This window comes from Ovis canadensis, chromosome 1 (genome assembly GCF_042477335.2).
Source record: "Ovis canadensis isolate MfBH-ARS-UI-01 breed Bighorn chromosome 1, ARS-UI_OviCan_v2, whole genome shotgun sequence".
Taxonomy (NCBI): Eukaryota; Metazoa; Chordata; class Mammalia; order Artiodactyla; family Bovidae; genus Ovis; species Ovis canadensis.
This window is the reverse complement of record NC_091245.1, coordinates 111,264,929-111,280,053: the sequence shown is the minus strand read 5'-3', so window position 1 is coordinate 111,280,053 and position 15,125 is coordinate 111,264,929. Positions and strand designations below refer to the sequence as shown.

Below are 15,125 nucleotides of genomic sequence, written 5' to 3'. Positions count from 1 at the left end.
GGATTTTTGAGGGAAAAAAAAAAAAAGGCATGTTTGCCTTTACCCAAAATGATCCAGACTCTTAAACATTTTTAGTTTTCATTCCTGCTGGTTCTAATTTTTTTCCCCGTCTCATTACGTGCTATCAAGTTCTCAACTGTTGCTTGCTTATCTCATTATAGTTGTCGTCTTGGCAGAAGCTCAGACCTCTTTTTGATTTTGTAGCTGTAAAACCAAATAGAAGGATTTCTGCTGCAACTCCATATAAATTTCGAATTGTTAATGCAATGATTAATAGTAGCTTGTAAGTGTTGCTACTGACCATTGAATGCTCTGACATGTCTTTTTAGTTACTTAAAGATTTCCCTCCTCATAATTTGCAGGCTGATTTTTCTGGTTAATTAAATACCAATTTTCAAATAAGTAGATATAAGAGAAAATGTTTGGGACTATGACAAGCACTAAACAAATGCAGGTGGCATAGTACATTTTTTAAATTAGGCATACTTGTAGATGGGAAATTCAAAGAAGAAAGAGCTACAGATCTACAATTTAGTGTCCAGTTGCTTTAAGTAGAACTCTTGGGTATTGGTTGTTGCATTTTCAAGTGCTTTTGTTGATTCCAGGCCTCAGCCCCACACCATGGGCTTGACAATAACATAGCCTTTGGTTTCATATTTCAAAGCCTGCCAGTCCAGGATGGTGGGATTGATGAGTGAGGAACCCTGGTACACAAGTAGGATTTCTTCCGGCCACAGGACAGAGTTCCACATGTATAAATCCCCAATCTCTCCCATAAAGGACTGGCTCTTATCAAACCCTCCTCCATAGGAATCCTGCTCTTGCCCCAGGACAATCTTGGGGTAAGCTCCCACAGAATAACCTTGTTTCAGGCCCCTTTTCACCAGTGGCTTCCCGTTGACCCAGAATTCAGCGATGCCTGTGGAAGACTCCCAGCTGGTACAGATGTGCACTGGGCTGGGGAACTCCTCGGTAGCTCTAACAGTAACTTTGGCTTTTCCAATGTATAGACTGTACTCTCCAATTCTGTTTTTTAAAACGAGTAGCTCATTATCCTTGCCATAGATGTTGTAGGAGAAGAGGCTGTAGGCTCGGGAGAGGTCACTATAGTCTCGGAGACACAAGGTCAAGTTCTTCAGAGGTTTCTCCAGCTTTGTGATCAGGGTCACATGGTCAATGGAAGATTCTCTAGGGAACACAAATACCTTCCCTCTGAGGTCTGTGGACAGACTATAAATGCAGGGGAAAAAGAACATTCAATCTTTTCTCATCTCATGTTCCTGGATCATACCCTGACCACGCTACCTGTCTGAGCAAAGGCTTCTGGGAGGATGACGAGGACAGAGACCCAAGGCATCAGCTTGTTCATGTTCTTGGCCTAGGGCTGTTATAGCAGCAGCAGTGACCAGGATGAGGGTACAGAGAGCATAGTGGTTGTTCACCCAGTTTCTGAGCTTCACATTCTTAGATCTCAGGCTCTTCAAGGTTTATATGCACCTCCAGGTGAGGATGGGGGTGGAGAGCACCAATAACTGTGAGTGATTTTCCAGGCCTGCCCTCTGATGCCAACAGTCAGACCTATTGGTGGGGAAGGAAGAGCTGGAAAGTCAATTGGGAGTTACTTATTAGACACGGGAGATAGCCAGAGCTCCGCCCCACTGTGACCCAGATTCTGGTGCTGGGAGAGAGTTGGGTAGAGAGTAGAGTTATGGAAGACATGAGAGGCCATGCTGGGCACGTCCGGGGGGCCTGACTCCACTCTTCAGGGGTCCTTCAGTCTGATGGCCCTGTGTCTTCTGCTTGTGGATATTCTGGGATTCTGATTTCTACTGAAAACCTTGGAATCTCTTCATCTTTTATTAATTCCATGTTTACTGCTAAGGGGAGTGAGAGCATTAGAGTATCTGTATTTTCTGTCTCCCTGATGATTAGTGCTTTCAGTCTCTGTCACTCAGCTCTGTTTCTTCTTTTCATTCTCACGGTGTTTCTTTTTTTTTAAAATTAATTAAGTTTTATTGGAATATTTGATTCACAATGTTAATTTCTGCTGTACAGCCAAGCGAATCAGGTATAGATATATTCACTCTCTTTTAGATTTTATTCCCATATAGGTTATTACAATGTATTAAGTAGAGTTCTCTGTGCTATCTGGGAGGTAGGTTCTTACTAGTTATCTATTTTATATATAGTAGTATGTATACTTCAATCCCAATCTCCCAGTTTATCTCCCCAACTCCTTCCCTCTTGGAAACTATAAGTTTGTTTTCTACAACTGTGCCTTATTTTTGTTCTGTAAATAAGTTCATCTGTACCATTGTTTTAGATTCCACATATAAGTGATAGCATATGATATTGTTTTTCTCTGACTTACTTCACTCAGTATGATCATCTCTAGGTCCATCCATGTCACAGTAAATGGTATTCTTTTCTCCTTTTTTATGGCTACCAATATTCCATTGTGTATATGTACTATGTCTTCTTTCTCCATTCCTCTATCAGCGGACATTCAGGTTGCTTCTCTGTCCTGGCTATTGTGTATAATGCTTCAATGAATATTGGGGTGTATGTGTCTTTTCAAATTGTGGTTCTCTCCAGATATATGCCCAGAAGAGGGATTGTTGGTTCATATGGCAGTTCTACTTTTAGTTTGAAAAAGTTCATTGGCTTATTATGTTTGGACTGCGGCGGGCCTCTGCTGCTGCCCACGGCCTTCTCTAGTCGCAGCTGGTGGGGGCCCCTCTGTCTCAGTGTGCGGGCTCCTCATTGCCGTGGCTTCTCCTGTTGCAGAGCACGGCCTCTTGGTGCTCAGGCTTCAGTAGTTGCAGCACGTGGGCTCAGGAGCTGTGGCTTGCAGGCTCTAGAGTACAGGCTTGCAAGTTGTGGCACACAGCTAAGGCCTATGGGATCTTCCTGGACCAGGGATCGAGCCAGTGTCCTTTGCATTGCAAGATGGATTCTTAACCACTGGACCACCAGGGAAACCCTATTTTTAGTTTTTTAAGGAACCTCCACACTATTTTCCGAGTGGCTGTATCAATTTACATTCCCACCAACTGTGTAGGAGGGTTCCCTTCTCTTCACCCCTGATCAGCATTTGTTGTTTATAGACCTTTAAATGATAGCCATTCTGACTGGTATGAGGTGATGTCTTCTTGTGGTTTTGATTTGCATTTCTCTAATGATTAGTGGTGTTGTGGTTTTGATTTGCATTTCTCTAATGATTAGTGGTGTTGAGCATCTTTCCATGTGCCTCTTGGCCATTAGTTTGTCTTCTTTGAAGAAATGTCTACGTAGATCTTCTGACCAGTTTTTGATTGGGTTGTGTGTTGTTTTAACATTGTGCTGCATGAGCTGTTTTTTTATTTTGGAGACTAATCCTTTGTTGATTGCTTTGTTTGCAAGTATTTGCTCCCATTTTATGGGATGTCTTTTCATTTTGTTTATGGTTTCCTCTGCTGTGTAAAAGCTTTTAAATTTAGTGACAGCTGGGCATGGACCTGAAAGTCCAGTACTGTCCAATTTGAGCGCTAGTTAATTCAGCAGGTGAGCATTTCATACTCCTAGCAGATTCCAGCTTCTATGGCCACTATCATGCTTATCATGATGTTTCTTTATGCCAGAGTTTTCCATTCCTCACTGCGACTGATTTTTCTTGTAACCTGTTTACTATTTGCAGAGATGTCAGCATCTCACTTGGTTTTCCTCTCTTCCTCTTTGGGTCCCTGGCCATTGAGGGTTCATGTGTATTCATCTTTGGTGATAACTCCATTAATATATTACACTTGCAATTAGTATTAATGCCCAGGCAGTACACTAGGTCCTGGAAGTTGAGTGGTGACCTACCCTGGCACAACCCCAGTGGCCTCTATCTTCATCCCCTCTGCTGCTACTTAAACTGTTATGCTTTGGACACAACTCAAACCTGCTCTGCCTCTAAGATATCAAACGAAAGCTCTCCTTTCTTGCTTCATTATCTCCCTTTTTCCTGTCCCTGAATTCTATGGAATCTTTGTGTTCATCCTCTGTGCAGTCTCTTGTTCATTTCCTCTTCTCTCAGCTTATGGCAGACCTTCTGGTCAGCCTTTTTAGTTGCCACCAAAAACACTCTCTGCCATTGTTCAAGTTATCCTTCTACTGCTCAGCTATGGACAGTTCCCACTCTCTAGTTTTTTCTAAGCTAAATCCCAGGTGGTAAAACCTTATATGGCTTGTGGCACAGTAAGGGTTAGTTGGAGTTGGGATTATACACCTTATTGTCTCATAATTAAATGGAGATCCTTCAGCTTGAAAGCCAGTGCCTTTCACAGTCTGGCTTCATCCTAGGCTTAATCTCTCAATCAAATACCTCTAATTGCTGTTTTTCATACATACCTGATTTCCTTCTTCTTCTTTTTTTTTTTTTTTGCTTTCATTTTGTCTTGAAGTTTCTTTATCCATCTCTGTTTTGTAAAATCCTAACTACTGTTCAAAATCAACCTCTAAAGTGATTCATTTCATGAAGACATCCTTGATGTCTCAATTAAACATTATTTCACTTCTTTCCAACTCCCCATGAGGTTAGGATCAAAGACTTTGGAGTAAAATTTGCTAGTGGTTGACTATTGTGAAAGCTACTCAGCCTCTCTGAACCTTCCTTTCCTTTTCTGCAAAACAAAGATAAACCTTTCCACCTCACAGTGTTATTGTGAGCATAAATGAGATATTATAATATGCATAAAGTTCATGGAATGGTGTCTGGATGATTATTATGATTATTGTTGTAATTTTGAAGCTTTTATGGATGTCACTGTGTCTTTCCCATATTTATAGATGTTAGTGTATTTATCTCTTGTGCTCAGTCTTTCAGTCATTACTGACTCTTTGTGAAACCATGGGCTGTAGCCCTTTAGGCTCCTTTGTCCATGGGGATTCTCCAGGCAAGAATACTGGAGTGGGTTGCCATGCCCTTCTCCAGGGGATCTTCCCAACCCAGGGACTGAACCCAGGTCTCCCGCATTTCAGGCAGGATTCTTTACCATCTGAGCCAACAGGGAAGCCCATATATATCTCTTATCCTCTCTTAATTGAAGCTGAGTATTAGGTCTTATTTATTTCTAGTTCACCCATTTTACTTAACCATTATTTCTGAATATGGAAGGAACACAGTATATATTAATATTTGTGGAATCATACGATTCAAGCAGGGAGAGGAGTTTTTACATAAAACAATTTGAAGTGAAGTGAAGTGAAGTGAAGTCGCTCAGTCATGTCTGACTCTTTGCGACCCCATGGACTGTAGCCTACCAGGCTTCTCCTTCCATGGGATTCTCCAGGCAAGAGTACTGGAGTGGGTTGCCATTTCCTTCTCCAGGGCATCTTCCCAACCCAGGGATCAAAACTGGATCTCCTGCATTGTGGGCAGATGCTTTAACCTCTGAGCCACCAGGGAAGCCCTAAATGGTAGGAGGGTCATGGGCGAGGTGGCAGGCGGAGAGGAAGAAGAAAGGCTTCCCTGACCGGGAATCGAACCCGGGCTGCCACGGTGAGAGTGCCAAATCCTAACCACTAGACCACAAGGGAGCGTCAAAAGATATAATTCCCTGACCAGAGATCGAACCCAGGCCCCCTGCACTGGGAGCATGGATTCTTAGCCACTGGACCACCAGGGAAGACATTTTAGTAGCAACCAAAACCACGAATCCACTTAAGTAACATAAGAAGATCTGCTGGAAATAGGAAATGGGATGCAACTTTTACTGGGAATCCAGGTACTAGGCTCTTCCCCTTCCCATATGTTAGTTGATGTATGCCATGAAATTTAGAGAATATAGGGTTCACCAATTGTTTCTAGTTTTCATCAGAAATTATGAAATATCATTCTGTCAACCAAAGATGGTTTGGAAATCAATGTGAAAGAGTCCCCTCTAATGGGAGATGTGGGTGTGGAGCTGGCCTAGGAATATGGCTACTGGGATCGAGTGCCAGAGTTTGTAGCTGGATGTGAAAATAGTATGTTCAGGTCAGTTCAGTTGCTCAGTCGTGTCCGACTCTTTGCGACCCCATGAATCACAGTACGCCAAGCCTGCTTGTCCATCACCAACTCTCGAGTTCACTCAGACTCACGTCCATCAAGTCAGTGATGCCATCCAGCCATCTCATCCTCTGTCGTCCCCTTCTTCTCCTGCCCCCAATCCCTCCCAGCATCAAAGTCTTTTCCAATGAGTCAGCTCTTCACATGAGGTGCCCACAGTACTGGAGTTTCAGCTTTAGCATCATTCCTTCCAAAGAAATCCCAGGGTTGATCTCCTTCAGAATGGACTGGTTGGATCTCCTAGCAGTCCAAGGGACTCTCAAGAGTCTTCTCCAACACCACAGTTCAAAAGCATCAATTCTTCGGCGCTCAGCCTTCTTCACAGTCCAACTCTCTCATCCTTACATGACCACTGGAAAAACCATAGCTAGCTCTGATAGATAGAGTGCCTGATGAACTATGGAATGAGGTTCGTGACATTGTACAGGAGACAGGGATCAAGATCATCCACATGGAAAAGAAATGCAAAAAAGCAAAATGGCTGTCTGGGGAAGCCTTACAAATAGCTGTGAAAAGAAGAGAAGCGAAAAGCCAAGGAGAAAAGGAAAGATATAAGCATCTGAATGCAGAGTATGTTCAGTCCCTGTGAAAAGACCAGCAGGGCTAGAAAGTAGGTTTGAGAGTAGAACAGGAAAACAGAAGGAGAGGCGGGGCCTGATTCTGTTCTTTAATTTCCTTCTCTGGAATATGTTTCCTAGTCCTTGGAAGAAAACAGCCTGAGCTTCGGTAGTAGTCAAAGTGGAAATTCTGGATTTTTTCTGTTGCAGGAAGGAAGGTCCTGATGTCAGAATATAGGACAATGAATCCTGAGTCTTTAGAACCGGGTCGAGTTTTCAAGGTGAACCAATCCATGTGGTTGCTGAGAGGCTTCTGGGTGCCTTCTTGCCAGTGAAAGTTTAGGTGAGAAGTTCTGGTTCCTGTCTGGGTAGCTCTGGAAAGGCCGAGGATAGGGGAGTAAAGATGGAAAGCACTGGAAAGAGGCAGGTCACTGGTGTGCCTCAAGCAGTATTGTCCTGATGCCCTCAGCTGGCACACAATAAATGTGCCTTTGGAGAGGATGGGAGAATAGAGCACTGGCAGTGCCACAGAAAGGGCATGGCATAAACTCAGATTTGGAAAAAGGCAGAGGCGTGCATGTGACTGAAAGTCGTGTCTTGTGTGTTAATTGCTCAGTTGTGTTTGATTCTTTGCAACCCCAAGAACTGTAGCCCGCCAGGCTCCTTTCAGTTACCAAGGGATTAAAAAATACTTGAAAGATACTTTCTAAGGCCTGGGGTATTTATAGAAGACATAAAGTTGCAGTAACCCCTGGGAAAGACTGGAAAGGAAGAGACTGATGGGAGAAAAGAATATGAGGTTGGAGAAGAGTACAGATTTTGGTGTGAACAAAGAATTATTTGCATGTGTTCTGTTGGCCGTAAGGAAACTCAAGGGCATGCATTTGTAGTAGATGAAAAGAGGCAGTGGAGACATTAAGAGTAACTGATCATCATCCTGAGAGCTGATTGAATAAAATCAAAGGTAAACAATTTCAGACTGGTGGCAGGGTCTTACGGTAAAAGTAAAAGGGCAAACCTGAGATTAAAAAAAAAAAGATAAATAGAATATGGAACTGAATTAGGTTTTACTCTACATTTTTGATTACATATAATTTGGAAAAACATGGTCCTTTTAATGCAGATAAAACAATTGAGAGGATGTTCATTTGGAAGAGGCACAGGGTAAATGATTATTTTGATTCCTAAAATGCTAAATTTGAAATGATAGTGTGATCTACATATAGAACAGGCCAGTGGAGAATTTGACATATGTGAGTGCCACTTGGGATTAGAAATACAAGCTTCAGAGGAATCAACGTATAAGTGATGATGAAACGAAAATAGGTGATCTCTTTCAGTGGAAGGGAGAGGAGAGCAAAGGTCAGGGAACCACGCATTGATGTAGGGGAGCATTTGCTTTTATGGAGTTGGAAGCAAGAGAAGAGTCAGAGAGAGAGACAAAAAAACACTGTTTGACAGAGAGAAGGATGGAGTGTATAGTGTCATGGAAACCAAGTTAGTGCAAGTTTCTAGGAGGCAGTGTCCACTGGTACTAAATGCATCAGATCTTAGTAGAGAGGATGCTGGATTTAGCAATAAAAACATCATCGGTGACCTTTGAAAGAGCAATTTCCTTAAAGTGAATGTGGCAGAAGCCAGGTTGCAGGTGATGATGGAGGGAGGAAAAGGGAGGTCTTCCTTTCCTTAGGAACCTGCGCAGTAATTCTGACAAGGAACAAAAGGAAAGAAGCAAGATTTCTATAGGGGACTTGGGATCCATTGTGTGTTTTCCATGCAGATTATAGATTGTCTGTTTTTGACAGAGAGGCTATTGTGTTTCTGCTTCTCACCCCATAACATTTCATCCAATGACAGAGAAAAATCAGTGTTCACCTGAGATTATGACTGACCTTTCCACTAAAGAAGCTATTTCAGACTCTAAATGCCAGGCTCCAGGCAGCTGTTGGCTGACTCCTGCCTCCCCTTCCCAATTCTGGCAGCATCACAAACCCACCTCTTCCTTTCCAGGTCTTGCTGATACAGGAGTCTTCCCTTGATCTCAGTTCTCTGTTTGTAGTTTCAGGGTTTGTTGGTAAAAGAAGCTGCCTGATAAATTTGTCATCTCCTATCAACTTTTGGGTTCAGCCCTCTGTCTAGATCAGCCTCCCTCAATGAAATCTCACGTCTGAATTCAGAATTCAACTGTCATGCCCCTCCAGAATGTCACAGTATTCATTTCTCGGCCTTTGTCCTTTACATCCCTGAATTATCACTCATTTATTTAGAATCACTCATCTCCATTCTCATATTTATAAAAATACACCTTGATTGATGAAGTGGATTTTTTGATCCATTAGAATTATTTTCTTTCTATTCCTTATAACCCATTGGCCATAAGCATCTCCTTGCTGTTTGTTCATCAACCCTTTGTGAGTATAGCATCTTGGGGAGGTGCTATGAAAAGAAGAAAAAAAATAATGGCAGGAACTCAGTGTAACTGAGTCTTAAGTCTGTTGAAGTGAAGACTCCCTCTATATAGGAATATACTTCTGAGTCTATAGTTTTACAGAGAACACACGCATTGAGAAAACAGGGGGAGGTGTCTCAGCTGGGCGCTGGCAGAGGTCTTAGCCCAAGCTGTCTTGTTCCGCGCTTGTCCTCTTGTTCTGCCCTATGCCATGTTTCTGCCTAGGACCTAGAGTCCATGTCAGGACAAGAGAATTTTCCCTTGTTCAGCCATTTAATTCACATCCGTAAAACTGCAGAATGCAGAGAAAGAGCCTCACAGAAGCTGGCAGAGCTCACCTGGCTGGGCCTCTCCAGCTTTGTGAGTGCTGTTGTCATTATCTTCACTTCATCAGGGAGCAGCCCTGTCCTGGCTCTAACCACATTGTCTATGTCCTTCTTTCTGTTTTTTGTCTTCTTCACCACCACCAGCTGTTGTGCGGTCATGTGAAAATCCCTGAGATGTAGAGTTTGTGAACAAGAGGGTGTGTGCCCCATTGGTGTGTGTTTTATTTAGTATTGGCCCAGGTGTAGTAGTTATCTAGATATCATCTCTTCTCCGTTTATACTTCTGTGATGCTAAAGGATATTAAACTTTCCTTTATTGCCACTCCTATCCATGACATAAACCATTTATTTCCCACACATACGTTCAGGCGTTCCTGGGCTTGCATCAACGCCCTCATCACTTCCACTAGGCTTTGGATTGCCTCAGCTCGGGGCTTTGCCTCCTGTGTGTCCCACCTCAGCGTGGTCATTGTCTGGTGTGGTTGTGCCTCTGTCACTTAACTCAAGCCAGAACTGGTCAATTCAGTAGGACATAGACCATCTCAGAGATCTACACCATTGTCATATGCTGTTGGACCTTGCTGTTCACAGTGCTGGGTACACAGAGGCCAAGGATACCATGTGCAGAGTTGTGGACACAAGCATTACTTAACAGCTTGACTCATTTCATCAGGAGACCTTTAGTCCTGGCCAGTGTTTTTTCCTGCTTACAGACATTTCACAGCTCACGAGTAGACCAAACAGAAAGCTGTGTTGTGAGCTGGTTCACAGACTTAGCCTGCTTTTCTACTTATTCTCCATAAAGAAGGCAGGAGCCAGGCTTTCTGATCGGGGTGCACATGACTACAGAGACGGTAATACTCCAGGAGAACTTTGATGACTTCTTTTTATGGAAGAGCATGTTAACTGAAAATCCTCCTGGCTTCCACTTCCCTTGACCACTTGCTGCTTGACTTTTGTCCGTGCGTGGCACAGACGTAGTGACAGTGACAGCAGTGACTTCAGTTAAAGAATCGCATGGACCACCTGAGACCTTCCCCACTCCCATGATCTCAGTTATATGATCCTTAATAGCTATTTCAAAAAGACTTTCCTTCACCATCCCTGGTTTGGGAAGATCCCCTGGAGAAAGGAATGGCAACCCACTCCATTATTCTTGCCTGGAGAATCCCATGGACAGAGGAGAGCCTGGTGGGCTACAGTCCATGGGGTCGCAAAGTGTTGGATATGACTGAGCGACTTTCACTCACTCACTCACCTCCTTAACCATTTGCTGATTGAAAAACAGTTGCAACGAGAGAGACCTTTCCATGAATCCATCCCCACTTAAAGTGTGTATTTAGGTGGAGTATCCTCTAGTTTTATAGGAGGAAAAGTCCCTTTAAAGTGACAGTATTATTATAGCCTTGGAAATGGCACAGAGAGAACAGGGGGGTGTCTCTTCTCAAGCAATGATGTCTTCATTTAGAACACTTTTTAAAAAGTTTATCTTCTTGTTCCTCTAAAGCCTTTGAGAATTGTTAATTCCATAGTGGCTATGCGGTAGCTATTTGGAGTAGATGTGGTTAATTCTGGGCAAGTGACTTTGATTGCTCTTTGCTAGCATTTTCCAATAAATTAAACTTATATCAATGCCCATTTTCCCTTCTGCTAGGTAAGTGTGGGCTATAAGTTTATTTCTGTCCCATGTTTTTTCCCAGTAGAGTTCTTGCTCTGAAGATCTCTTCTTTGTTCATATATTACAGTTTTTTTCTTAGATGGGTGGTTATGTGTTTAATTAAGAAATTTTATATACTTCTACTGTTAGAACTAGAAAATTTGTTGGAAAAAGCTAGTATAGTGACATCTATTTTTACACATTCCTATATTTTGGATATAAATGACACATTGCTATATCAACTCCAAGGTCAGTCTTTCCATATTTCATTTTGAGAACTCTTGTCATATTTTTAACCTCAAAATTAGGATTGAGGTACATTTTGGCCATGTGTGATTTTCCTTTCTTCAACAGACTGCTTAAGGTCAAGCGTCTCAGGCATTGGTGGTTGCCTTCTCCTGGAATTTCTCGTTTGTTTCACACAGGAGACTGGGAGGATTAACAGGTGATGCCAGTGTCTTAGGATCAGCACCCGATGTACCATAAAGGGCAGTTCTGAAGCTGAAGACCACAGATCCTTAAGGGGTTCTTGAATAGGTTTAAAGGCATTTGTGAACTCTCTGAAAATGTGTGCAAAGTATTGTGAGCATGGGCACATGTGCATTTTTCATCAGATTTTCAGAGAAGTCTCTGATCTGCCAAAGATAAATATTGATTGCTCTAGACTAGGGTTTTGTAAAGCTATTTTGACTCAGACCCATAGTAAGTAGTATATTTGTGATGCTATATGCATGCATTCACACACACACACACACACACACACACACACATATCTATAAATACACCTTGATCCAAATCATCACAAAACAGTTCAAAAGCTTAAGTCAGGGAAATCCCAGAATGTTTGAGAAATGACAGGAAGTCCTGTGTGGCTAGAGAGGAGTGACAAGAGTGCATAATAGAAAATATATTGATCAGAGCTGCCTTCATCATCATCATTTAGTTCAGTCACTCTGTCGTGTCTGACTATGTGCGACCCCACAGCACGTCAGGCTTCCCTGTCCATCACCAACTCCTGGAGTTTGCTCAAACTCATGTCCATTGAGTTGGTGATGCCATCCAACCATCTCATCCTCTGTCATCCTCTTCTCCTCCTGCCTTCAGTCTTTCCTAGCATCAGGGTCTTTTCCAATGAGTCAGTTCTTCGCATCAGGTGGCCCACGTATTGGAGCTTCAGCTTCAGCATCAGTCCTTCCAAGGAATATTCAGGACTGATCATGATCAGCATCACTAACAGCTCTTCTCTCTTCCACTCCTGCCCAAAGCAGGCAGCACTAGTTGCTCCTTTCTGTCTGCTGACATAGTTGTTTGCACATATTTTAAGTATTTTAGTATTATTTATCATGGTGTATTCTATTAGGGATGTATATGTATCTTTTAGCAGAAAATTTGTCATACTTTCACTCAAAATCTAGGTGCTGAGTATTTATAATGTGTCAATCACTGTCCTAAGGAGATAGATTCTGTATCCCTAAGGAACTCAGGCTCTCAAGAGAGAGACCACCACATAAAAAATTAGGCATATTTCTTCATTGCTCTTTGCTTTATTGTGCTTTGAAGATACTGTGTTTTCTTTCTTACAAATTGAAGGTTTGCAGCAACCTATGTTGAGCAAGTCAGTCAGCACCGTTTTCCCAGTTGGATTCCTTTTTAATTAAGCTATGTACATTGTTTTTCTAAACATATTTGCACACTTAATAAAATACAGCCTAGTGTAAACATAGCATTGATATGTTCTTGAGAAACCAAAAAATTTGTGTGGATCCCTTTATTGTGGTATTCATTTTATTTTGGTGATCTGGAACTGGATTCACAGTATCTCTGAGGAGTGTCTGTATGCAGAAGCTGGGATGGGCACACAACTAGGGAGACGAGGGTGGTAGAGGGTGTTGAGGGAGAGTTTGTGCACAAAGGAATGAGCACTCAGTTCTACCTGCTGTAATTCAGGAGAGGATGAAGTCACAGTGAAGGATTAGAGTGCTCAACTAAGTGAGTTGAAGTTGAGTAGGGTGAGAAGGATGATGGTAAGCAAAGGGAATGGCATGGCTAGCTCAGATTTGAAGGAACCTGAAGGACAGGCATGCTGCATCCATCTCTCTATTCCTGGTACCTGGCACGGGGCTCTTAACACAACTTTGGATGGATGAACTTATGAGCATCTACAAAGTACAAGGCCTTGTGTTTGTATTTTTCTTTGTGTTCTGTAGCCAGTAGAAGAATCTGGTCTTATTTCCTCTGGCCACCTTACAGTCTTTCTTTATCTCAAGGTGAAAAAGAGAAAAAAACTTGCTAGGAAAGAAAAATTCCATGGGCTCTTTCTTCCAACAGATCCCTCTAGCTTAGTCCACGTTCTCCTACTACTCCCTGTTTTTCAACCTATAAGAAACGGATTAAGGGAGAAAGCAGCTTCAGCAAACCCAACAGTAAGTCAAACAAAGTCTTTGTGAAGGGGACCAAGTGCCTTTGGAAGAAGAGAGAGCATGGCAGAAGAGATGAGCCTTAGCTCATGAGCCAAAAGATGAGCCCAGCACACAAACCACATGTTTATAAAAGCAGATTTAGAAGCTACCAGTCCACAGTGCAGTCTGCTACTGCTGGTGTGTGCATGTGCGTGTCTGTGTGTGGAGGGTGCTGGTGGTGGGCAGGTGACACTGAGGGGAAGGAAACTATTTGAAGGTCTAGGATGTGACAAACTTTGTAGCAGAAAATCACATTACTTAATAATACTTTTTTAAAATTATATATTAATTAACTTAAAAACTTGTATTTTACATGTGTTTTCTAAATTGAGGTGTGTAATACTTTTGTAAGCACCGTTTTCCCCATTTTACCACTACTGCTACTGCTATGATCACTATGGGTACAGCTAATTTATGAGATAAATACTGCTCTGGGTTGTTTATATGTGTTCAGTTTTTTAATCTTCATAGTAACTCTATGAGTTGGGTAACACACACACGCACGCACACACACCACACACACACCACAGCCTTCCTAGGTCCAAATACCTTTCAGTTCAAATTACTGAAATATGTGTGCATATGTGTATATATAATATGTATATATGTATATTTTTCTTTTTTTTTGGCTGTGCTATGCAGCATGCAGGATCCTAGTTTGCTGACTAGGGATCAAACCCATGTTCCCTACAGTGGAAGTATGGAGTCTTAACCATTGGACGGTCAGGGAATTCCCAAGATATGTCATATTATATGTTACATTTTAGGCATGGAGTGTGAGTAATTTGTCCTAGGACTCACATAGGGGAGTGGAATTCTGCGATTGGAACTCAGGCTCTCTGACTCCATAGCCCACACTCAGAAAAAGAAATGAAGAATCTCACCAAAGTTCATACAGTAAGTGACAGGTTGGGGCTTTGAAAGAATTGGGCCTCAGACCCACCCATGTGGACTAACTCTAAATTCCATATCCAGACTTATATATTCTCTCTCTCTCTTTCTACTACCTCATTTATCCATTCTCATAGGGTAAAGAATAATATGCATATAAATCTATTTTCAGATAATTGAACATATCTTTTCTAGGTCTAAATACATCTCAGTTCAAACACTATTATTTTTTAAAAATTTTATTTGAGTATAATTGCTTGACAATGTTGTGTTAGTTTCTCCTGCACCATTTTTCTAAATTCCACATATATGCATTAATAAGTGATATTTGGTTTTCTCTTTCTTTACTCTATATGACAGTCTCTAGAGCCATCCACATCTCTGCAAATGGCAGTTTTGTTCCTTTTCATGGCTAAGTAGTATTCTTAGCCATTGTATATATGTGGCACATTGTCTTTATCTACTCATCTGTTGATAAATATTTAGGTTGCTTCCATGTCCTGGCTATTGTAAAAAGTGCTGCATTAAACATTGGGGTGCATGTATCTTTTGAAATTATGGTTTTATGCCCAAGAGTGAGGTTGCTGAGTCATATGGCAGATTTCTCAAAGATATCATCCTGTTCTTTGCCTTTGTAAACAAAGTATACTCACTTAGCAATTTCCTGGAGAGGTTATTACGTCTTGAACTGTGTTGTATTAGTATCCTCAGGAATT

The 15,125-nt window shown here is 41.9% G+C and overlaps 1 protein-coding gene across 1 annotated transcript; it reads right to left on the bottom strand.

The window, feature by feature from the left end:
• Positions 1-608: 608 nt before the first annotated feature.
• On the bottom strand, positions 609-1,369 carry LOC138430094 (serum amyloid P-component). Its single transcript, XM_069571948.1, has 2 exons — positions 1,306-1,369; positions 609-1,219 (listed from the first exon to the last, which is right to left on the bottom strand). The coding sequence occupies exons 1-2, from the start codon at positions 1,367-1,369 to the stop codon at positions 609-611; spliced, it is 675 nt and encodes a 224-aa protein (XP_069428049.1).
• Positions 1,370-15,125: the final 13,756 nt, after the last annotated feature.

Excerpts from the sequence above, each read along its gene's own strand:
- LOC138430094 (XM_069571948.1), bottom strand. The coding sequence starts at position 1,369 with ATGAACAAGCTGATGCCTTGGGTCTCTGTCCTCGTCATCCTCCCAGAA. Across the intron at positions 1,220-1,305 it reads AGAAGCCTTTGCTCAGACAG|ACCTCAGAGGGAAGGTATTT; the intron begins GTAGCGTGGTCA and ends GTCTGTCCACAG.